Source organism: Carassius auratus, chromosome 29 (assembly GCF_003368295.1).
Source record: "Carassius auratus strain Wakin chromosome 29, ASM336829v1, whole genome shotgun sequence".
In the NCBI taxonomy this organism is placed as follows: domain Eukaryota; kingdom Metazoa; phylum Chordata; class Actinopteri; order Cypriniformes; family Cyprinidae; genus Carassius; species Carassius auratus.
In genome coordinates, this window is record NC_039271.1 from 1,693,566 (window position 1) to 1,720,112 (window position 26,547).

The 26,547-nt window shown below is 37.0% G+C and overlaps 1 protein-coding gene across 1 annotated transcript in view; it reads right to left on the reverse strand.

The window, feature by feature from the left end:
- Nucleotides 1-11,248: 11,248 nt before the first annotated feature.
- The window catches only part of LOC113047822 (short transient receptor potential channel 3-like), a 41,737-nt gene continuing 26,438 nt past the window's right edge, over nucleotides 11,249-26,547 (reverse strand). Inside the window, exons 9-13 of the mRNA XM_026209144.1 lie at nucleotides 16,002-16,197; nucleotides 14,611-14,820; nucleotides 12,127-12,210; nucleotides 11,937-12,012; nucleotides 11,249-11,548 (exon numbers count right to left, since the gene is read on the reverse strand). Of these exons, the coding sequence (XP_026064929.1) occupies nucleotides 11,397-11,548; nucleotides 11,937-12,012; nucleotides 12,127-12,210; nucleotides 14,611-14,820; nucleotides 16,002-16,197 (718 nt within the window). The 3' untranslated portion in view covers nucleotides 11,249-11,396. The remainder of the gene's footprint in view (nucleotides 11,549-11,936; nucleotides 12,013-12,126; nucleotides 12,211-14,610; nucleotides 14,821-16,001; nucleotides 16,198-26,547) is intronic.

A 26,547-nucleotide genomic window follows, 5' to 3' on the forward strand; every position in this document is an offset into this window, starting at 1 on the left:
ATCCTGCAAGTGTATATCTCATGTTTCTGAATTTACATCTCAAAATTCTTATTTTATTTTTCTTAGAATTATAAGAAAAATTGTTCAAATTATGAGATAAAATGTTGCAGTTACCAATTTATTTTATTTTATTTTATTGTGGCAGAAACAGGCTTCCATAGGGTAAAATATAATTTTCTAGATAATGTTTTAGCAATAGAGAGAAAAAATAAAATAAAAATAAATAAAAAAACAGAAAAGGAAAGCAAAGACAGTTTAGGTCAAATGATGTGGGCCAAGCTGATTTACGATGAGTCCTGTCTCCTCCAGTTTAGCTGGTCAAGAAGCTGTTTAACCACATACACAGAAACAGAAGCAGGAAGAAACAGCAGAAGAAAGAGGAAGACAGGTGACAAATGAACGCATGTATAGTATTAGCATAATACTTAAGTATATCTGACTGCTAATAATAATTTTGGGAAATTATGATCAGTGCTGGGCCTGAGATGCATGGGGGCAAAATTTAATGTTAAACATTTCCAAGGGCTTTCAAGCACAAATTGCACCATTTCCTGAAAAAGACATTATCTCATGTGCATCACAGATAAAATATGATCTGTGTGTCAGTTAAAGCATTTATGCTTGGCTTTTCTCATGATGTTTTCTCTGAGGACTCTGTTACTCCTCTCACCCGGGTAACAGCTCAAGAGACTGCTAGCTAACCCAGCATAAACAAACAAGGAGTAGTTGTTACTCTAATCCCAAAGTGAAGGAGCCAAAGAAGTTCAAGAAGTGATATCATTAAACAGGTTCTTCATTCTGATTGGTTGAGCCTCGTTCCAAGCTGTTGTAAATTACACTACAAACATACACCTTTGTTTACTTCTGTGTGTTGCTCGGAAACCACTTTGCTGGAACCACAACTGTTTCTGAGGAGCTACACTGTTTGGTGGAAAAATACTGTTTTTAGTTATATCATCACACTTTATTTGTTCTGATTTATTCTGTGAAACTCCACTTAGCTGTTATTAATTCACGGTAAACCACGGCTTCTTGGGTCTTATTGCTTTATTCTGCAAGCCTGGCATGTAACATGTGCTTGCAATGTCCTTTTTGTTTGCGTTTTTTTGGCCAGAGGTTTTTGGTCTTTAAATTAAAAACTTGCTGAGAATTTTTTCTCAATTGTAATCAGTCTGGTTACTGGTTACTGCCATTTCTTATTATCAGTATCATTCAAACAGACTATTGGACTATTGGAAACTTTTATCTAGAGAACATGGCATGCATCTCAGAAAGGAACATATGTTCATAATATTTCACTTCACAATATTACCTGTAAAAAAAGTCTTCATAAGACATTCATTGATGGGATCTAGTCCTGTGGAGAACTTGTGGATTATTGTAATGTTTTTATCCACTGTTTGGACTTTAATTCTGATGGCACCCATTCACTGCAGAGGATCCACTGGTGAATAAGTGTTGTAATTCTGTATTTTTCCAAATCTTAAAAAAAAAATAAATAACAAAAATAACAAAAATAAAAACACTACGTCTTGAGTTGTCTGAGGGTGAGTAAATAGTTTTACTATTCCAGTAAACACCAAAATGCTCATAAGTTGTTAAAAATGTATATTTTCAGTGATATAATTTTTATTTTATTTCTAGGCCTCAGGGAGAACTTGCAAGTGCCACGCAAATGCTGCACTATTTGCCTTTAATCATTTTCAAACCTTCTGTTCACCGTGACTTGCATGTTTCAAAAGTGAAAGGATGGATAAATGCAAACAATTCAATCTCTATGTAAATCTTAAAGCATGTTCGTCATACTTGACACACAGGCCCTTCCAGGCTTCCGTCAGTCTTTGAGACGCTATTTTCAGTGATTAATCAAGAACAGGTTCTTCCTATCACCTGAAGTGCAATGTAACCATAACAAGCAAATTAAATTCTATAGTAAAAATACTGCTAAGTCTACTTGCACCCAGCAGCTGATTTGTCCTGAAAACATGAAACATGATTTCAGTGTTGAAATCTAGTATTTATTTTCAGGTTCTGATTTAAGGCATTAAGGCAATTTAAAGTTAGTAAGACTGAACAACATGACAAGTCAAAAGACCTTTAGCCTATATAAATAATCAAAAAAATTAAAAATTAAAAACAAAATATAATTTACAATAATTAAAAACCCAGATTTAGCGTGAATAAAAATGAAATCCATAATGAATTAGTCTTCTGGTAGGGCTTGATTATTAGACTGACATAAAGAAACTGACAAACATGAATCATAACTTTTAATATATTAATACAAGATAATACAGACAGAAGTTCATTTCAGCATACGCCCAATCAGGTAAAGTAAAATATATGTTCATACATGCATGCTCTCCTCCTTTCTTACTTGTCTATTGTTACTGTTAGGTACACCACCTGAAAAAAAGCATGCTTCATACACTGAGTTCAGATAACAAAACACCTTTCAACACCCAGACTATCATGTTACAGTTCACCGCTAGCACTCTGCTTTCTGGATCCTCATGAAATGTTTAAGTGCGAATAGTTTGGACAGTTTTAAATTAACTGGACTTCAGTCATATTTTAAAGTGATACCCAGTCCTAACAATATAGCTCTTAAAAGTACTTACGGTATATGCCAATGCTATTCATTAAGTTATTAATGTGATGTTTCCTTGAATGAATGTACTGGAATAAAACCAATAAATAGCATTCACTTGTAATAGATAAAAGAGGATAGCGATATATCATGTAAATAATTAATGAGAAGTGCTGAACTCTGTAAAGGCCATCTGTGAGCAATTTTTCTACACCTACGCAAATCAAACAAACCTTCCAAACCTTCCGAAGTCTAAGCCACAAAGTTCAAAGTTCACTGATCACATACTCATTAAAATGCCAACGAGAAGCTTTCTGTGCAAGCATGCAGTGCATTGCAGAACTGAACAAGATAAAGACAATAAGCAGCCATTCACAAAGTAAAGAAACACAGAATTCTAAGACATTATACTCTATATAAGGGAGACTGGAGCTTAGTTGTCATAAGTTTTACTCCAGTAATGTTTTTTACGGAGAATGGTCAGAATTATGTAAAAAATTAAGAGTTCAAATATCTATTTATAAACTCTATAGCAATTCTGTATTTATTTTTTTTTTTTTTTACAAGAGTTTACATCTTGCAGTACTGTTATTTATTTTTTTTGGCACAGAATAAAAAAAAAAAACAAATGAACTTTTTTATCTCACAATTCAGACTTTGTATCTTATAGTTAAGAAAAAAGTCATAATTGTGAGACAAAAAAAGTCACAATTAGGCTACCTTTTTTTTTTTTTGTTTTTTTTTTATGTGACTGTGGAAACTAGCTTCCATATATTTCTCATTCCAGCTGAGAAGAGTTAATTTAAGTATGTCCAACATTTTGTTTCTAAATATCATGAGCATCACAGAAAGGTAAACAATGTTAAACAAGTGCTGTAACTCTAGTCTGGGTATTGAATTGTGGTTTGTAATCTGAACTCATTGTTTGAGGCATGCTTCTTTGTGATGTGACAAAATAAAAATAAAGGTAGGGGATAACTTGTTTATGTTTGAATGGTTGGGTGTGTCATGAAACATACACTTGCTTATCATGGAGATGAAAAAAATAAAGCATACAACACAACATACTTGCAATAATAAAGGATTAGACATTAGTATTGTGTTACATACAGGGCTGGAAATGGGGGACGGCGATCCTGTTCCAAATGCTCATTTTTTTTTTTTCTTTTTTTTTTTTTTGGAAAGGGATTTCTAGATTTTAACCATTCAATCACATACATTATACAAAGGTACTGAATACTTACGAATCCCAGTTATGCACATAAATGTAACACGGTAAATTTTTTAACAAGTAACCAGACAGTGTTCAAAACTTTCGCCTTGCTTTAGCTCAATACATAACTGCAAGCTTACATGTGGTACATGTAGGTTTTCGGAGGAAAATCGAGCATGTCGCTGCATCATTACATCACGTCTGCAAACATCAAGAAGTTGTCCCGGCTAGTATACTAGCCTACTGTATATCGCACGTGAGGATGCTGCAGCTGACAGACCATTTATTGCCTTTTCTCACAGCAGCTGGAATAAATGGCGGATTGTAATCCAGAAAGATCGAAACGACAATCATCAGTGACTGGAGATTCACTCATAGTCACAACCAAAAGAATTTGTACTGAGAAGTGTCTACAGAAAAATCTAATGACTGAAATTAAAATATAGTATTCCAGATTTTAATGTTCATCTGATTACAGATACATGGAATTGCTCTGTACTAAAAAGATTTATTTCAAAGAGGACAAGTTGTAAGGAACTTTAATTTCATTTTCTTTATATGAAATTTGAATGGTATGATACAACAACCCACTCAGAGAAGAGAATTACACAAATAGCTGCAATTGCAGGTTTTCAACCAGAGATGGAGACAAAGAGACAATATTCACAGATCACTTTAAAGGGACAATAAGTAACTTTTTAGGTATTTTATTATCTAAAATCAATATTTTTATTCATAAATATGCCCCCAATGGTGTACAAATACCTATGCCAATGTTTAAACTAATCCTTGTAAATGAAGAATTTATTATCTTTATATACATGGGACGGGTAGGTCGACGGAGGCTTCCATGTAATTCCGCCATCTTGCAAAACTATAATAGCGGAGAGGGACAAAAAGTACTAAGCCAACGCGTTTCCACAGCGCGTTTTCGGTCAGAGCCAGAAACGCAGGTGCAGAGCAGTGAGAGGCGCTTGAAACTGCACCGGCAAGTTTAAAAGTCTGGACTGCATTCTTATTATGGACCATACATATGCCGCGCCACAGGAGAAGAAAACATCGTCGCCAAAACAGTCAAAAATAGAACAAAAGGAAACGTGACCATAGATTACAGAAAACAAGAGTTAATGTCGGGGAAGCTTTTTCTAGGTGGAAAGAGCTAATGCTTGATAAAGATTTCAAAAGAGACGCTGAAGTGGCCAGTTTTCTTCTCGACAGGTAAGTCAGTGTTACAGTCTATATTATAATATTTTTTTTATATCTAACAATGCATATAATTCAGAAAATATAACGAATAAATTAGACATAACTACTAATTACAATATTTCATGTTTTCCACAGTCAGTAATTCATACTGTAACATTCGTTTGTTAGTTGTCATGTTGCAGTTTGTTTGAAATAACACACCTGTTCACCTGAAGGAAAACTCGACGAAGTGCTATTAGAAGACATCCTGTCAAAGCTTTTTGGTACATATCGCCTACCGTAGATGCAACACGCATTTGAAAAAGCGAGGCGCTGGAGAGCAAAATTAGTTTGAATGCAAAATACAATTTCACCACTAGATGGGAGTAATTCCTACTCCGTGTCCCTTTAATAAAAGCATAGCTGTGGGATATTTAGCTGCACAGTGTCAACATTTTTAGATCAGCCATATGTGCAGCCAAGGGACCTACTTGTGTACGGGTGCACGTCCTGCTCTTCAAAAAACAGATTGTGAAAACAGACTGCAGTTTTTGTTCAGTACTGTGTCATTCAAGCTCAGATCCTCTCATAATAACAAACAAAGTGTAGAGAACTTCATTAGTTTGTGAGATCGCGATGAACTACAACTGACAGCTTTTAATGATTATAATGGTTTGATTTTGCAAATGTCATACTGATATTATACAAGAGTTTTATGCATTTTTTATTTTTATTTTATACAAAAGTTCATATTAAGTGACATATTTTAGGAACACTCTGTTTCATCAGAAACCCCTTGGCCATCCTGACATATACATTGAAAGCAAACTTATAGAGATCACGACTATATCGTGTAGCTCTCTCACAGACTGGAAATTTATGAGTATTAAGAGTATTTTATTCATAGATAGATATGTATAGCTAGATTCTAGCTGTTTCTATGGCCCATTTTACTTAACATAAGTAACCAGTCCGCCATACTGGAATGGTTACAGCATGTCTAGTTAAACGCATGTATTAATATCTATCTTGGGGGTGGGGGGTGAAATGCTCATTTTCACTCAATCTCCTGTTAATCTTGAGTACCTATAGAGTAGTACTGCATCGTTCATAACTCCAAAAAGTCTTTATTTTTATCATATTTATAAGAGAAAGATAGTCTGTACCCTTTTTTTTTTTTGGAAAAACACAAGCGGCTGGAGGCGTGACGTGTGGGCGGAGCTAAAGAATCACGAGCGCCAGTAGGCTTCTGCGTTCAGAGCGTTTGGAAGCTGTGACATTACCGTGAGGAAAAAAAAAAAAATACAAAACAAAACATGGCTAACAGTCAGATTCAGCCGTATATTTATGATCCAGAATCAGATCCAGAGGCTGAAACTGAACAAGAGCAGCATCAGCAACGACGTCTCTATGTGGTATGTGCTGAAACTGTATATATTTGCTTGGCGGTTTTGGAAAATGACTAAGTTCGACTTTATGTCGTCTTTTTTTTTTTTTTTTTTTTTAAGCTGTACATGTGGAAAGTGCAGTTTGATGACAACATCGCATGTTGTTTACTTGATGTGCTTACGCGGCAATAGCTAAGTTAACAACACAGAGATATTTGAAGCAGTTTCACTCACCGCATGTGGTTCCAACACACGATCGTGACCGTTTTTCGTTGGGACTGCATCATCCTTAAGAAATAAACGATGTTCAAATCCGTCGTCAAACTGGGCCTTGTTTGTAAAACAAGCATCTTCGAAATGCAGGGGACAAACAAAAACACTTGCACAACTCCGTTGATGCTCTGTAAAAATAAACTCCATCCACTGGTCCCTTAATGCTGTTTCTCTTTTGGTAATCTGTGCAGGGTTGTCTTGCCCTGGCAACCAAAAACACACTCCTTTTGTGACATTTCGCTCTCGCTCTGGTCAGTGAATGTCTCGTCTCTGCTCTGCTCTATGGGAGCAGAGGATTATATTTCACATTTAATATTTAGGTTACACTTTATTTTAAGGTGTCCTTGTTACAGTGTAATTATACATTTAAGTAGTGAGTAATATTAATTAACTACATGTACTTACTATAGGGTTATTCATATAGGCTAAGTGTTACATGCATGTAATTATGCATAATTGTTATAATAATTGTAAGTACATTTAAACGTGTAACAAGGACACCTTAAAATAAAGTGTTATCAATATTTATTTTAATATTTTTAATATTTAGTAGTTTCATTTAATATTTTCTTTACACAAACTGTGAGTAAACTGTACATAGTAACTTTTTTTGTACATGGTATTTTAGTGCTTTTGAAGGCTGTTGGTCAGTTTCCAGGGATGGGTCTAGTCAGGGACATGAATCGTCCCCAGAAAAGTGACTGAATGGTTGTAGCTTCAAATGTTAAAGTTGAGGAAGTTTCCAAGCATCAAGATACTCAGCACAGTAAGTGCACTGGCTGGTCTTTAGATGCATTCTATTGGCCTGTATTGAAATAAAAGAAATTCAAATGCTGGATTTCAAATGCTTCATATTTGTTGTGTCTGATAATGGCAAAATAATATAAAAAAATGATTGCATTTCTTCAAATAGCACATCTCTTTAGTCACTGAATTGTTTTGTTTGCAGACCCTTTTGCCTATTTGATGTCACAACTGTACCATGGGACATCATGAATAACTTCTCCTGAGGGTCAGACCATGACCATGTGAGGAGATCAAAGAAACACACTTTTGTATAAACCTCTCGCAGGAAGAACATGGCTTCAGTTATGAATTTGTAGTGTGTAGACATCAAAGCATTCTTAAGAACACAGATGGATCTGCATTTCATTTGTGTAAAACATAAGTAATGGCACATACTCTTTCTATTTGCCATTTATATCAGGACTGCCCAAGCTTAGGAGACTTAGATGAGATACTCATAACAGCATTTCAGATGTTTCTTCTAAAAATTCCTTAGGAAAAAATATAAGTAGACACAAATGAGACTTGAGAAATAATTGAGAGGGGGAAAAAAGAGTCAAAACTAAGAATGTGGTGGAAGAAACAATATCTCTTTATTGTCTTGCTCTCTATCAAGACTCCAATATTTTATTGCTCTTTCTAAACTCAAGAGACTTTGTTGTAATTCTCATGTATTTCTAATTTTAGTATCAACCGTGTCTCAGATGTTATTCCTGAAATTCCATAGGAGACAAGTTTGAGAAGCAGGACACTCAAGGAAAAATCTCCATTCGATCTTAAAGTCAACTCATTTATGTCTAGGAGAAATATTTGAGATTTTACAGAGATCTCACTTTTGATTTTTCTCTCTTATGTGTGGTGAAGGATCCTGAAGAGCCTCCACATCCCGGTGAAAAGCCCTCATCATTACAATACAGACAGTTTCTCAGATCGGTCTCCATTCTGATATAAAAACTTCATGTTGATAACATTTATACATTATCTTTCACTTGTAAACCTGTGTTATGTGCTTACAATAAATGAATTACAACCCATATGTTTTCATGAATAGATTTTATATATAGAAAACATAAAAAAAACGAATTTGGAGTCTTTCATTGCTATTTTACTACAGTAATTTATTTATATATGTTGTAGTTACATTTCTCAGAATTCTCTCCAAAATCCTTTAATTGATAATTATATGAAAATGCATAGCTGAAACAACTAACAGAATAAAACAAAAATGCAAGCAAAAACAAGCTGACAAAACAAATCTGAATTGCACATATTTTCTCTCTCTCTCTCTCTCTCTCACACACACACACACACACACACACACACACACACACACACATATTTTTTTTCTTTCTGTTGAGTAGTCCTGCTCTGATGCTACATATATACTGCCTACTGCTGCAGATATACTGTCTATCATGAAATATACCATCTACTGATTTTCATTGGGCTATACATATATAATTCATCAAGAGAGCCTTGATTATTATTATTATTATTTTTTATGATGGAGAGTTGCACTTTGTGAAATGAAACTGCGCCCTCTATGAACCAACCATTAATAATGACACACACACACACACACACACGCGCACACACACACACACACAAAAACCTGAACAGCTGAACAGTATTGACTCGCAACATTAAGGTTCAACCTAAAATTTAGTTTGAGCTTAGATTTTTACACGATACAAATGTATTTTAAATAAATAATGATCCACACAAGCCCATTTCTGCTCAGACAACACAAAATGTAAAACAATCAAAAGCACTTCTTAAAGGAATAATGCACAGATGAAAACCGTTTGGACTCTTTTGATGGTTTTAGGTTATTTTTGAATCACCATTGACTTTCACTGTAAGTAAAAGTGCAGCTCAAATCTTCCTTTTGTATTTCACTCAAGAAAATATAGGTTTATATATAATCATATATGTTTGGTAAATGATGATGACAATTTTTTTATTTTTTTGGGTCAAAATATTGCTTGAAATAAGACATAGGCAACAAGTCCTGAATATGAATTAAACACAAAGCCAATAAACAACTAATTACCTTCTATTCACAAAGTTGAAGTAATTGGAATAAAACAACACTTGAAGTAACTGTAACAGTGAATAATGCTATTAATAATAATTTGTCAGATGATGACAGCTGTGATGGACAGATAAACATTTACCCTGCATAGATTTGTGCTAGAAGCTCTCAGAAGGTTTTCTGGGCCACTAATATTTCATCTACTTTGTAGCTTTAAAGTTACACTATACAGTTTCCCAAGGAATGCTGGGAATGGATAAAGAGAGGATCCAACAAACATCCATGCCTAAAGCTGGTTGAGAAATACTGTACATTTTGCTTATTGAAATATTCAGAATTAGCTCTAATTTATATAAAATGCATGATATTATATACACACAGATATGAACAACATAAAACAACTGAATATATATATATATATATATATATATATATATATATATATATATATATATATATATATATATATAGGACAAATTAAAAAAATATCCTCCAGAATCTTTGATTATACACACACTCCAAACATATTTCAGTGCTCTACAGGTACTGAAGGTGATGAACACTTGCATACTGAATACTGCACTTCCAGTTAGGTAAAATATCTCATGCAATTAAAAATATTTAGGCCTAAACTCAAGATTTATGCATTTGAATTGCTTGTACATTTTCCATCCATTTGCATTTCACAAACAAACTAATGAAACGTAATGTGATGCATATTTGTTATACACAGAATAGGCTACAGATTTCTGTAATGGTAATAATAAACTGAATGCATTTTTAAGTACAGTACAATCATTTGGTTTCATCAATAATCAATCAATAATAATCAATAAATCGATCAACCAACAATTTGTTCCAGACTATATTTAAACTTATTGAATATTGCTTATTAATACTTTTAACTGAATAAATGTAAGTGTTTTCAGAATTAACAGATTTATGCTGAGCCATCTGAATAAATTATTTTAAATGCATGATTATTTAAATATTAAAAGTTATATATTAAATAGATGCAAATAGTTAATAAATTATATAAACAAAAAATAAAATAAAATTGTGTGCAGAACAGGGTTATTATAGATAACAAAACCTGAAACTAAAATTAAAACCAAAATCTGAATTAAAATGAGAAAATCCTTATTTTAAGTAACAAAAAAAAATAATGTATATATATATATATATATGTATTATTTTTAATTTTTGTGTTACTTGAAAAGGATTTTCTCATTTTAATTCAGATTTTTTAACTTTAGATGTACTAAAAAAACTAAAACTGAAATAAAAAACTATATAGACTTATAAATAGTAAAATATTAAATAATAAAAATGACTAAAACACACAACAAAACTTATAAAACTTCAACTAAAATTAAACTAAACATTTTATGTATGTTAAAAATATATTCAATATATTATGAAAACTACAATACATCTCAAATAAACTAAAATTACACAGGTGCAGAATCTTAGCCGTTTTATTTACATATGACTGACAAATATGCATCACATTTACTTTATTATTTTATTTAAAAAATGTGTAATCAAAATGGATCGACATTTTGTGTGCAATTAAAATACTGAAATCTTAAAGCTAGACCTACATTTTTCAGTCCATGGAGCTGTAAGTCAAAATCTCTTTATCATTAAAGGGTGGAGTCAATGTTACACTCAAACGAAATACACAGTCAGCTAAAAAAAAATCAATCAATCAATTTAATAAAAAATAAAATAAAATAAAACAAACAAACAAACAAAAAAAAAAACGTCCCAACAGAGTGACTACACATTTTACCTTCTATTTAACAGTAACTTAAAAGTAAAACTAGAATTTATGCCCTCATCTGCCATTGTTCAGACAAATCTGAGAACAATGGCAAATGTTCTGCATATTAAAGTGGAAATGTATTAGAATGACTTCACCCTTCAGTGGCTGGGTGTGGATGGACAGGTCGTGGGGTTGAGTTTGTCACTGAGTTTCTGAATGAGGAGTGAGAGCTCTTCTGTGGCCTGAGATTTCTCCTCTAGCAGTTCATATCGCAGACTGGAAATATCCTGCTTGATCTCCTTCAGCTCACCTACAGATCACACACACAAATATATATATGAAAATATGAACACTGTCAAGAACTTTTAGGTGGAAAATGTGCATAATTGTAATGTACATTAAAAAAAGGTCCTTAATAAGCATTGTATTATGTAAGCAAAATATAATATTTTTTTATCTTATTAATTATTTATTTATTTTTCTTTCAATTATGAGGTGCAATATGGACAGGTCTTTGTGAGATACAATCTTACATAAACTTTGAGAATTATTATAATACCCTAATCATACTAGCTTTCTCACAGAATCATTTTCTTTTCTTTTTATCTATATCCAATTGATTGGTTTTATGGCAGATGTTCCCATTTCTTGTTTTTAGCAGTTATATAAACAAGAAGCTCATTGAAATCACACTTCACCTTCATTCACTTCATCATTCTCTTTGTCCACTTGTGCTTTCAGTACATAGCGTTTGATGAGACGCTTCATAATTTGCTGTGTGAGGGAATCAGACCAAATGACGATCAGAGAAATTGATAAGGGTGAAATCTGCAGTGATGATTCATCATATGAGTGAAAGAGAGAAAGAGAGAGATGATGAGGTCTTGCCTGATAGCGTGTGGGTTGATTTAGGATGCTGTTGAAGCTGTGAGAGTCCGGCATCCTCATGCTCGACTGGGGGAAGAGGTTCAGCTGTGAACATTGAGAAACTGATTGATTAGTATCTTACTACAGTTTTGAGTGTGTAAGTACACATTCAGAAATTGATACAATTTCAGAATAAAATTGTCTATAATTTTTGGTCACCAGAGGGCGTAACAAACCACTGAAATCACTAAAGAATTTCTCAGCATTGTTGTTAATGTTAACTAAAACCTTGGCAAAGTGTTTTCAGAAATTGAAATAAAATGGATATATATATATATATATATATATATATATATATATATATATATATATATATATATATATATAAATGTTGTATTCAACAAGAAAACTATAAAGAAATATAAAAAACAACAATGAACAAAAATGTCAAAAGCATATAATGAAATTACTAAAATTAATTAAAATGCAAACTGTATATCACTATATACTATAATAGAACATATTGTAAATACTAATAAAAAATGCTCTGGTAATTCTCTGGCAGTAAATTATCCAGTTAAACACATTTCCGTTAACCATAAAACAATGCAATGAATTTCAAAATTTTAAATACATGTTAAGCACCTGTAAAAAAATCTATATAAAGAAATTATTATGAAAATTCCTTCATTAATACAGTACATTGTGTAAACTAAAGTGCAGTTCAACAGTTCTTACGGTAAAGACAGGCTAAAACAACAGCCTGTGGTAGTTGTCGGAAAAACACAAACTACAATCTGTTGTGATAATAATTGGATTCATAACAGCTTGAATGGCTCTGTTCATGAGTGAATGTTGAAAGAGCAGTCATGCAGGCAGCCACCAGATGAGCCCCTCTCTTCTGTGTCTTGTAGATGGGGCTCTATCTCTACACGTGTTTTTGTCAGTTTTTCAATTACGCAGCCCACAAGAGACGCTGGGCTGTTCAGAGTGAATAAGACGGAGGCCTCTGCCACAGATGAATCACAATAATGCAGTTACTCTCGTGGTCCTGTGGACATGTGCTCACGCTCACACAGGAGATGAAGTGACATTTGCCCTGAGGAAGCAATGATCATCTCTCACCTCTTCATCAGAGTTTGCTTCCACACTGAAACAGCACTGATTCTCTCTGCAGGCTAAATAAGGACAAAAACTATCCGTCTTTTTTTGTGGAAATGCTAAAAAGCGGTGTGGCTTGGGAAATGTCGATAAGTAAATGACATAGGGAGGAATTATCTGGTCTTTATTGGATGGATAGATCATTGTGGCTTATTTTCACTGGAAAAAAAGAACAGTCTTATTGAGAATGGAGGCAGAAAATGTATGGAGTTCAGTGAATTATCACACTGAGAGCAGGGCAGATGGGAGGAGAGGTGCTTCATCCTTTAAAATATGAATGGAAGGTGGAGAACTAAGCTTTAGATTTCAGTGAGAGGAGGAAAGATATCATGAATCACACACACACACACACACTAAAGGCTACACACACACACTAAAGGCTCTGGATGTCTTTTAAATAAAAATTAAAACCATGAATCTGAATTGCATTAGCAATTCAAGAATGCAGAATTAAAATTTAAATTTTAAAAAGTGGAATTAAAACAGAATACAAATTAAGTCTGTTATAAAAGTCTAGTATAGAAATAAATCTTAGAAGTCAATTCAGTAAATTAATTATCAGTAATTTCATTTTTCACTATGACTTACCTTAAATTAAATTACAATTTAAATTACATTTATGCATTTAGCAGACGCTTTTATCCAAAAGCAAGTTACAGTGCATTCAGGCTATCACGTGTTCCCGGGGAACCAAATCCCCAGCCTTGTGCTTAATAGCACAATGCTCTACCAATTGAGCTACAGGAACACTTAAATACCAAAATGTTATTATACACAACATATGGGGTATTTCCAAAATCATTAGTTCATATTGATAATCATATTTAAAATAGCAGCTATGAAAAAGAAATAATTTTTAGACAAACATATCATGGTATTTTGTATATTTAAACATATCATTGTATATTATATAATGTGTTTGTAATTAGACTCAGAAATTAATTGCGTACATATCCACTATTTGAGGATTAAAATGTAAAAACTATACAAAAGTCTATAATTGTATAGTGAAAATGTTTTATAAATGCAGTTTTAAAAATATATACTAACTAGAGATTGACTAGGATTAAATATAACCATATTAATTGAACACACACACACACACACAATATATATGTATATATATATATGTATAGTGAGAGAGAGAAAGAGACTATTGTTTATCGCTCTGTTGTGTTGAATTTTTATTGAATTCTAAACCAAAACATTCCTTTTTTTCAGTGTATTTTGGCCAATTCAATTCAAATTCACACTCATGAACTGAAAAATGCCTTAAATTCAGTATTTTGTGCAACCCTGACACAAATCAGTACACACAAACCCTAAACAGCAGCAGACACATACCCTGGACTTCGAGTTGTCCATGCCCAGCTCCACGTCTTTTTTCAGGTGGTGCCGGCGACACCGGAGCAGGTTGATCAGTCTCTTCATACACAGATAGAAGGACTTCGGACTGGGGACGATGCTGAATGGAGGCGGGAGAGTCTTGCCATTGTCAAAATATGAGAGCCAGAGTTTAGACCGAGCAAACTTCCACTCCACATCGGCATCATCCTGCGAGAAACAGACTGTTAGATCCTGTATAGAGCTATTAGAAATCATCATACTATAAGAAACCAAGGCTTTGATATGACTAGGAATAAAGGGTTAAACCCTTATGTTGTGTTATGGTCATTTTAATCCAAGACAATATTCTTTTTCCAGAAAATGCTACTTAATGTTATCACATTGGACTAAAATGTACTAATTTTGTCCTGAGACTTTTCTCCACGTTGTTACTCTTGTGGTGTTCCCATTCAAAAATATAAATACGTTTGATAATAGACATTTTAAAATGCCAGTCATTTTTGACTGGGAAAACTGAAGTAAACGATTCTCAGCAGAGCATGGCTAGGGTTAAGCTGGGGTTCAGTGTATAAGAATTACATTTTTGGTCAGCGATAAATGCTAAATGCCTCCTCTCCAGCAATGTGAAGTATGGGCAATTTGCACAAGAATAATTGCGAGAGTCTAAACCCGGTCTGTGGTCCTCAAAGGCTTTAAGAGTCCTTCTGAATGATTACAGTCATTTAAACAGCAGCATTAAAAGCTTCAGACATCCTTTTCTCCCAGGGAACGATTGGAAACACAGATGACAAGTCTGATTTCAGATGTATTTTTACCAAAGACGCCTTTAAGGGAAAAGTTCACCCAAATATGAAAATTTCAAAAATGTAGACGACTACAAAATAGGAGTCCATTATCTATAATAACTCTTCCTCCAGAGAAAATGTCCATCCCCTGTTGTCTCTCACATCAAAATCCACTGACATTTTCGATTAGAAATTAAGCTCTAAGCACAAGTTTTTTTTTTGAAAGAAATAGTCATTCATTCATATGAATTGGTCTGGCCAATCACTGCTTGACACCTGGAGTATATAAGCTCTGAACTCTTTCATTTTTTGCAGTCTAGGACGCTGACGTTCCCCTCCATCATCCCCACCACCACCACCAGGTTAGCCCTGTCCATCCGTGGGGGTAGATCTTCAGGCAGGAGCCGCCGAATCTGCATCCCCATAACTCTTCTATACAACTATACATGAATCATTGTGACTCACTACCATCTGTTAATACTTTACAGAATAAATACAATGCAAAAGCTCCAAGGTGTGTACTTTTTCTTCACCAAAAGAGTACATACTTTAAGCGCGTAGTATAATAGGCAAACTGGGATACTGAATTGGAAAATCACTCACCTCTATTTCCTGGTATGAGCTGTTTATCATGGCTATAAGCATGTTGAGCAGAACCACCACCATGGTAACGTTATAGATCCCGAACAGCACGTAGCCAATGTTTTCAATAAATTTATGATCATATTTTAACACCACAGAAGACACCTCAGACAGCCCGAATATGGACCAAAAGAGAGTTTTAAAGCTTTCCTCAACCCTGTGAACAAAGACAAAAGGGAATGGAGTCTTTAAGGTCAATTTGAAATACCCGTAACCCATTTTACATTTTTGTTTTAGTTATTTTCTTATATGTCCTTTGTCGATTATATATATTGTCACGGGAGGAGCACAAGACAGACACAGTGGGCGTGGCGTCAGGCCTCGGAGAGGCTTTTATTAAGAGAAATCATAAAACAAAGGGAATAAAAGTGGCCAAAGGGGGGAAGTGTCCAAAATAACAGGGGATCTGGTGTCCTCGTTGTGCTGCGGGGTTTGTGTGGGTCAGGCAGTGTTCACCGAGGAAGGGTCCAGGCAAGGGGCGGAGTCCGGCGGCCGCACGCGCTCCCCTCCTAGGTCCGGGGCGCGAGGGGCGGCGGCTTCTCCTAGCGGCCGCGTCTCTCTCATTGGCCGCGGCGCTGGTAGGGGATGGACGGCCCGGCATCCTGGCCCGTCGGCCGTGTAAACGGGTGCGGTTCTCCTCCGGATCGCGGGTCCGGCAGCTCACGTCTTGGTGGCGCGGGAGTCCCTCAACGCTCCCTTCCTGGACCCACGAGGACACCAGCGTGCATGCACGGGGAAGAGACCGGTCTCCTGAGGAGAGGCGCGTTGGGCTTTTAAACAGCGGCGGTAATGAGGCTCCACTTCCTTCAGGTGTGCCCCATCACACGCCGCCAGCCCTGACTCGTCCAGCGCCCCTCCTCTCACACACCCACTCCAGTCGGGAGCCTGGTGAAGGGCGGCGATTTAGGACGGGGTGCCGGTGATAATCAGGGAGGAGGCAGCTGACTCGTCACATTCCCCCTCCCAAGCGACATCCCCGTCATCAGGGCGCCGCCCACACGGGAGTGCTACCATCCTCAACCAGGCTCCAAACGGTCGGAGTGGGCGGGGCTTCCTCTCCGGGCGGTCCTCCCTCTCGCAGCGCACCAGAACAGGGACAGAGAAACCGGGTTTTAGTGACAGCCTCAACCAACCACAGGGTAAAATGACAATGGAAAAGTCACTTACCCCTTGTGTGGCTGGGAGGCTGTCCCCAGTTTTCCTCCGTCCCAGTCTGGGTTCTCACGAACGTTTGCGAGCGAGAGGGAGTGACGTCACCAGACGTTTCCCAACTGCGCTGTCTAGGCTCCGCCTGCCCGCATTCTCCACCAGTGTCACGGGAGGAGCACAAGACAGACACAGTGGGCGTGGCGTCAGGCCTCGGAGAGGCTTTTATTAAGAGAAATCATAAAACAAAGGGAATAAAAGTGGCCAAAGGGGGGAAGTGTCCAAAATAACAGGGGATCTGGTGTCCTCGTTGTGCTGCGGGGTTTGTGTGGGTCAGGCAGTGTTCACCGAGGAAGGGTCCAGGCAAGGGGCGGAGTCCGGCGGCCGCACGCGCTCCCCTCCTAGGTCCGGGGCGCGAGGGGCGGCGGCTTCTCCTAGCGGCCGCGTCTCTCTCATTGGCCGCGGCGCTGGTAGGGGATGGACGGCCCGGCATCCTGGCCCGTCGGCCGTGTAAACGGGTGCGGTTCTCCTCCGGATCGCGGGTCCGGCAGCTCACGTCTTGGTGGCGCGGGAGTCCCTCAACGCTCCCTTCCTGGACCCACGAGGACACCAGCGTGCATGCACGGGGAAGAGACCGGTCTCCTGAGGAGAGGCGCGTTGGGCTTTTAAACAGCGGCGGTAATGAGGCTCCACTTCCTTCAGGTGTGCCCCATCACACGCCGCCAGCCCTGACTCGTCCAGCGCCCCTCCTCTCACACACCCACTCCAGTCGGGAGCCTGGTGAAGGGCGGCGATTTAGGACGGGGTGCCGGTGATAATCAGGGAGGAGGCAGCTGACTCGTCACAATATATTTATAATTAATATGTAGATTATTACATTCATATATAATTTCTATTTTATTTTAGGGTTATAATAAAACCCATTATAATAAATAATAATTTTTTATGCTGTTTTCTGAGCACAGAACCTGTTGAAAATGAAGCTGATTACTGAATGGAAGGAAAGGATTTTAGATGGAAGAGTAGTTTGTGATATATGACATCGCCACCACAGCTGTTAAATTTATTTGGTCACCTTTATTTCCTATAAATACCAAAGCAACAGTTATTCTTTTTCCTGTCGGGTTTTAATATTCTTCCATTATTTGGTATTGTGGCCATCCTCTTCGTCTGTTCTTCATTATTTAGCGAGCTTTTCTTGCTGTTGGCTGAGTAGAATTCAATGTTAATTTCATTGCTCTAATTAAGAAATGTAACAGGTTGGATTAGAGAATACTTAATTATTTGAAAAGAGCCTTAGATTTTGTGGAAAAAGCTGCTGCGCACTGAAATAAACATGATATTTATGTAATTTGACAAATGTAAATGTAAAGTCATGTAGCCTACACTCATGAACCTTTTGTGCGTAAAGCTTTACCTGACTGAATTATGTTTTTAAACTTCATGTTTAGCTGCCTTTCTCTCTTCTTTTGCCTGTAGGATACCATGAAAATTAATTTTAGTTCAATAACTTACCGTTCTCCAAGTTTTTAAAAAGCTTTAAAATTGAACAGTGTTTAAGAATTAAAGTTATTTATTGACTCTGAGGTATGCTGATGTCTTTTTCTCGGAGCTGTTGCCATGGTGAATCATAATTTCCGAGCTCCATTGATCATGGCTTTTCATAGTCGTGGTGCACGCACTAAAATTAGCCAACCAACTCAGAGTTGATTAAACTAACTCAGCTCTGCTATTCAAACCCCTCCTAAAACTCGAAGTTTCCCATCTCAGCGTAAGTTAACTCAAAGTTCAAGTTTCAACTCAAGAGTTGGTTGAACCTTCTTATTGAAACAGGCCCCTGATATGTCTGAGTGTGTCAGATAAGAGAGAAATACAAAATGTGCAGAGCGGTGGGTCCCCGGGACCGGTATTGAAATACACTGATCAAGACAATAAGATACAATTTTCTGGAAAATCTAGATAAAGTAACTAGAGACTAGATAAGGAGAATGACTGCAATGCAAGTCTTTTTTACATCTTTGGAGATCAGCTGTGAAAATGATACTTCCACTCACACGGACGCAAGAATGATAGGATTGAGGAAACAACTCCAGACTTGTATCTCAGGAGTCTACTGTGAGCATGTACAGTACACACACACACACACACACACACACACAGACGTCAACTTGTAGGTTGACTTTTTTTCATAACCTCTTACTTGCTATAAAACAAACCTCATCATGTTGGAGGTACTCTAGTGTGAAATGAGCTCCAGCATTTGACAGCCTCACATTTGATAGGACACCAAGACTTCACAGGACTGACACTTAAACTACAGTGTCTCCGCCTGACAGACCACAGAGCCTTACTTTGAGTGGAGCTTTTGCATGTGGTATATCTATGAACAACTTGCACATGATCAAAGTTTTTGCAGTGACATAAATGTGAGACCATCCATGTGTTGCTTTTCAACCAAGGGAGTGGGCTCTCTCACAACTCTGCCCAAAAACACTGCCACGAATAAAGAAATTGGAATCAAAACATCCTGCAAGAGTGACTTCTTCCAACGAATTTGGTGAAGATATCTGTGCATTTCCAGCATGATGGAGCACCATGTCACAAAGCAAGACTGATAAAGAAGTGGCTTGAAGATCATTACATTGAAACATTGGATCTGTGGCCAGGCAACTCCCCAGATCTCAATACCACAGAGAACCTGAGGTCAGTCCTCAAAAGGCGAGGGGACAAATAGAAACCCACAAATTGTGATCAACTCTGACTAATAAGGCAAGAATGTATTTTAACGAGCTGGAAATGTAGGTCCATGCCAAATCTTAGAAACTATCTTTTAAGCAGCAGTTAGGGCAATGTGGAGGATCCTATGATAGTAAATAATGAGATCAAGGTCATCAAGATAATTTATGAGCATCATCATTCCATTAGCAGAGACTTGGATGTTTAGAGATAACCATATCTAATAACTCAGATGAGACTTGGAAAACCTTGTCCCAAAACTCATAAAACACGTGAATATAGGTCCACACATATTATAATTACAGAGTGTACGAAATGGGGTAGGCAGGCATTTCTTTTCATTGGGGATTAAATATTGTTTAGCTCTTCTGTTTTTATTAGTTTCAGTGTTTCTAGTTTCCCTGTTTCCTTGCCTTTGTGTTTTGATCCCTGGGGCCCGTTTCATAAAGGAGGTTAAGTGAAAACTTCAAGTATGTTAACCCTGAAATGAAGGAAACTCTAGGTTTTCATTTTCAGAATGGGAGGTTTGTCAAAGCCAAGAAAGCATGGTAAGTCAAGCCTGTTTCTGAAAGAGAGCTAACTTATACTCAGTTATAGGGGTGCTCCGATCACGATCGGCCGATCATTAATGCGCATCTCGTCAGTAAAGCCGGTTTTCTAATCAGCGGTTAATTCAATCAGGTGCGTGATTTCACATAGAGCAGCTGTTACTACACAGAGCCGTTGTTAACTGAGAAGATGCACCAAAAAACGCTGAAAATGAAGTGGATTTGCGCATCTTCTCTATTAACAACGGCTCTGTGTAGTAACAGCTGCTCTATGTGAAATCACGCACCTGATTGAATTAAACGCTGATTAGAGAACCGGCTTTACTGACGAGATGCGCATTAACGATCGGCCGATCGTGATCGGAGCACCCCTACTCAGTTACCATGGTAACTTACTCTATGAACCTAACCTGGTCAGGAGCAGGTTTTCTTCGATAAACCCAGAGTTTCTTTCAGTCTCCTCCCCCTTTTTAAACACTTCATTGATGCATGCTGGAAAAATGCTCTTCTTACTAAGAGTTTTTTTTTATCTTCTTCTTTTTCCTAAAGTTCAAATATAAAAAAAAGACATAAAATAAAGATAGATTTTATAAATAAGAACACGATATAAGATACGTAATCTTGTTTCCTGGGGGGGGGGGGGGGGGGGGCGCTTGTAACGCAGTTGACTGGGTTAGAATCCGGCTTTTGCAGACCTCGTTCTTCTCACTTTTCACATGTCACATTACAATGTATTTTCCATAAAAATGAACAAAATGTTCTAAAAGTGGAAGTAAAGAGCCTAACGAATGTTTAATAATGATAATTGTAATAAATATATTCAATTACAATCTGTTATTATTATATACTGTTAATGTAACAATACTGAGGTGCAAATGTATCTGCCAGTATAAAGTATAACAAGCATCTAATTATTATTTACACTTAGCCTGTTGCAAAGAACTGCTACTTTTTCTTGGTAAATAGAATTTATCACGATTTTCACTGTACATTTTTTCTGTAAATAGCATATAGAGATACTTGCACTTAGCCTACTGTAAATAGGATCTATCGCTAAGAAAGTATGCTAATTCCACTTAGTGTAAATAGCCACTGCCGTATTTTTCTTAATCTATTGGCAGATCATTTGTAAAATAAGAAAAATGCACTTAAAATATTATTATTCATATTATTATTTTATATATATATATATATATATATATATATATTTTTTTTTTTTTTTTGCCCATGAGAAACCATAAAATGATTAGCTATTAGTTCATTAATCTAAAGTTGTGCCAGATTTCACCAGTGATATTATAACACTGAGAAGAATTACATTTGTATTGAGTCTGAAGTATGCAGACGGCTTTTTGGCGGGAGCTGTTGCCATGGTGAATCGTAATATCGGCTCTCCATTGATAATGGCTTTTTATAGTTGTGGTGCACGTGCTTAACTCAGAGTCAGTCAATTTAAAGTTGATTAAACCAACTCATTTCAGCTGTTCTGTAACCGAAAACTCACTGCAACAGCGGACTAGTCATTTTCTGAGGTTTTACTAGTTAGTTTATCTTGATTGTTTTTTGTTGTTTTATGTTTTATCAATAATAATTTAAGAATTAGAGCAAGTATGTGTCCTATATAGTCAGATAGACTTTAAATTAATTCACCTGAATTAAGCTGTCTATAATCTTACTTTCTTCAAAAATTTTAAATAATAAAAAATGATATCTTTATATAGATTTTACTGCTCAAACCCCTGCCCTTTTTCAAAATGCATTTGAATTATAATTAAAATGTGTACAAAACAGTAACAAATGCTGAAAGTAAGAAAATTGCTGTTTATTTTTTATACATCTGTCAGTCTGAGGTGTTGCCATAACGTGTTGGTATAGGTTGTGTGTTTTGTTTGACTGACTGATATTCCACAAACCTAGGCTCTCGAGCCATCTATGGTTCTTTCAGTGAGTGCCTAAAGTGTAATGTTCAAGCTGTTGAATGTAGATTTGTAATTCTGATTTGTTATGTAGTTCCTACATATAGGCACAAGGGGGGAATGTGTGAATAGAATCCGATGCAGTGTATGCAAAGGAATAATAAAATAAAAAAGTAGAACTGTCGGTGCATTCCAAATATCGCCCTCCGAAGGGCACTTCAGAGTGAAAACAACCATTGCCGCCATATTGAAGGGTCGTTTTAAATCGAAGTGCTCAAAATTGCTCAAAACATGGCCACTTCAAATGGCCCTTCAGAATGAAGGATTTTGAAGGGTACAAATGATGGACATTTCGGACTCCCATGATCCTTTGCACAGATTATTTGCATATTGTAAGTGAAAAACCTGATGACGGATACCCAGATGTGAGCAGTGGTTTTTTTCAGTGATTCACAAATATAATTACTTCATCAGAGCAAGCTTTTGCTGAAGTTGAAATAAAAGAATATGGCTCGGCGTTGAAATTTAAACTGAACACAGGTGCTTCAGGTTAATGTAATACCCGAGAGAGATTTCAAAAAGCTGCACCAAAGATAAAGATGCAGCCCACACACAAAAAGCTCACAGGTTATGGTGGACAGCCATTGCCAGTTAAAGGCACATGCCAAATACACTGCAAATATAAATAGAATGCCATGCCACTAGGCTTCTTTATTGTGGAGACTCAGTCACTAACTGTGTCTGGATTAAAAGCATGCTTAGACTTAGACATGATAAGCTGGTGCTGTCTGTATCCTCCCCAGAGAAAGATTCTGAGTCGATTATAGATGAATTTGCTGATGTGCTTACAGGCATTGGTCTGTTTCCTGGAGACTGCAAGGACTCAGCTGGACCAGACTCCAAACTGACCACTTTCAATACAATCTTCGGAAGATACCGATTTGGTCGCATGCCTTTTGGCATTGTCTCAGCCCGGGATATTTTCCAGCAGAAAATAGATGAGATTTGCAAAGGTCTGCCTGGAGTTGTGGCCATTGTGGATGATATCCTGGTCTACGGAAAGAATAAGGAGGAACATGACCATAATCTCAGAAGGATGCTGAAAAGGTCTTGAGAAAAAGGAGTGCACCTTATTCCTGAGAAAAGAATGGTTCTGTTCCCGTAGTCAGCTACTTCGGTCACCATCTTTCCAATGATGGAATCAAACCAGACCCTCACAAGGTGGAGATGTCACCATCTAAGAATTCATCATTCGTCATGGTCAATAAAATTTCTAAGTTTGCACCAAGCCTTTCAGACATAAATGCACCTCTAAGACAACTACTGCAGCGTGACAGTGAGTTTGTATGGGATAAACAACATGATGCAGATTTCAAGATGAAAGACATGATTACAAGGGAGCCAGGACCTGTGTTAGCATTCTTCAACACAAGCAAAGACCTCACACTGCAAGTGGATCTCTCCCAATATGGATTAGGCACAGAGTTGCTTCAGGAATATAAACCACTCATATATGCCTCAAAGTAACTCACAGACACAGAAATAAGCTATGCTCAGACCATGAAAGAGCTCCTGGCTATCCTCTGGGGCTGCAAGAGATTTCATCAATATGTTTATGGATGGCACATAACAGTAGATTCCGATCATAAACCCCTTGAAGCAATCGTCAGAAAGCCACGAACTGCAGCACCACCAAGACTGCAAAGGATGATCTGGAAGTTACAAAAGTAGAGTTTCACCAATGTACACATTCCTGGAAAAGATATTCCAGTGGCTCACACACTGTTAAGAAAATCAATGGCTTGCACTTATCACAGCCTCAGTGAGAAGATGGATGTTCAAGTAGATACTGTAATCACTGCTCTCCCCGTCAGTGATGTGATGCTCAGCAATATTCAAGAAGAAACAAAAAAAGATGCCCAAATGTCCACATGATAAGTGTGATCAAAGAAGGATAGCCTGCCAAAAAAAGGGATGCCCTACAGCCATCCTAGAGTACTGAAATCATAGGGATGAGTTATTGGAGAAGGGTGGTATAATCTTCAAGAGTGAAAAGATAATACTCCCCATGCAGCTGAGAGAAAAGATGCTTAAAAGCATTCATGCAGGCCACATAGGAATTGAGAAATCAAACAGCGAACTAGAGACATTCTCTTCTGGCCTGGCATGTCCAAGCAGATCGCCAGCATGGTTGAACTTTGCTCCATCTGTCTTGAGCATTGTATGCAAAATGCAAAAGAACCACTCATTTCCCATCCTATACCAAACAGTGATGATTATATAGTGGTGGTACATTACTACAGCTGTTACTTTGATTTGGAGAAGCACAGGAGCATCACAGCTGCTGCAGTGATCCTGAAACATCCTGACTCTGAAAAGGTTATCTCAGACAATGGGCCTCTATTCAGCTCAAAAGAGTTTGAAAACTTTGCTCATTCATGGGCCTTTGTGCACGTCACAAGCAGCCTGCATTACCCACAAAGCAATGGGCTCAGTGAGAAGGCAGTACAGGTTGCAAAATCATTAATGGACAAAGCAAAAACAGAAAAAAACCCATATATCAATCTAGGCGGATCGCTGCCCTAAGAAAAAAAAAAATTATTGTCACTACCATTGATATAAATATGTTGTTATATTTTTGTTCTTATGTATGCTGATTGTTCTCGTGGCCTTAAGGATTTGCATAGCTGCAATATTTTGTTCATTGCATAGTATGTCAAGCTTTCAAAGAAAGGGGATGTAATATTCAAGTTGTTGAAATTACATTTGTAATTCTGTTGTGTTATATAGTTCCTGCATATAGGCACTAGGGGGCAATGGGTGAATAGGATGTGATGCAGTGCATGCAAAGGAATAAGAGAATAAAAGCAGAACCACTTGTGTTGAAGCTGATTCAGGAGTCCAGTCATCTTTTCACAAATCAGGGCCGTTACTCTTCACACTTTACGTTACCCTTGGGAGATATTATCAGGAAACTAGGTGTTAGCTTTCACTGTATGCTGATGATACTCAGCTCTATATTTCTTCGAGGCCGGCAAAACATAACAATTTGAAAAACTAACGCAATGCATAGTCGATATAAAAAAACTGGATGACGAGTAATTTCTTACGGCTAAATGTTGAGAAAAAAAAACAAAAAAAAACAGAGGTGTTATTTATAGGATGTAAAACTCTGCATGTAATAACCTAGAATGCTGTCTAAGACTTGATGGCTGCTCTGTCAATTCTTCGTCATCAGTTAGGAACCTAGGTGTGTTATCTGATAAAAATCTTTCCTAGAAAGCCACATTTCTAGCATTTGTAAAACTGCATTTTTCCATCCAAAAATATATCTAAATTATGGCCTATGCTCTCAATGTCAAATGCAGAAATGTTAATCCGTGTGTTTATGAGCTCAAGGTTAGATTAGTGTAATGCTTTATTGGGTGGTTGTTCTGCACGCTTCGTAAACAAACTACAGCTAGTCCAAAATACAGCAGCTAGAGTTCTTACTAGAACCAGGAAGTATGACCATATTAGCCCGGTACTGTCAACACTGCACTGGCTCCCTATCAAACATCCTATAGATTTTAAAATATTGCTTATTACTTATTAAGCCCTGAATGGTTTAGCACCTCAGTATTTGAACGAGCTCTTGTTACATTATTATCCTCCATGTCCCCTGCGTTCTCAAAACTCGATTTGATAATCAATTTGATAATACCTAAAATATCAAAATCAACTGCGGCAGATCCTTTTCCTATTTAGCGCCTTAACTCTGGATCAACCTACCTAACATTGTTCGGGAGGCAGACACACTCTTGCAGTTTAAATCTAGATTAAAGACCCATTTCTTTAACCTGGCTTACACATAACACACTAATATGCTTTTAATATCCAAATCCGTCAAGGGATTTTTAGGCTGCAATAATTAGGTAAACCGGAACCAGGAACATTTCCCATAACACCTGATGTACTTGTTACATCATTAGAAGAATGCCATCTACGCTAATATTAGTCTGTTTCTCTTTTATTCCGAGGTCACCGTAGCCACCAGATCCAGTCTGTATGCAGTACGTATCCAGACCAGATGGTGGATCAGCACCTAGAAAGGACTTTTATATCCCTGAAAGACAGCGGAGACCAGGACAACTAGAGCCCCAGATACAGATCCCCTGTAAA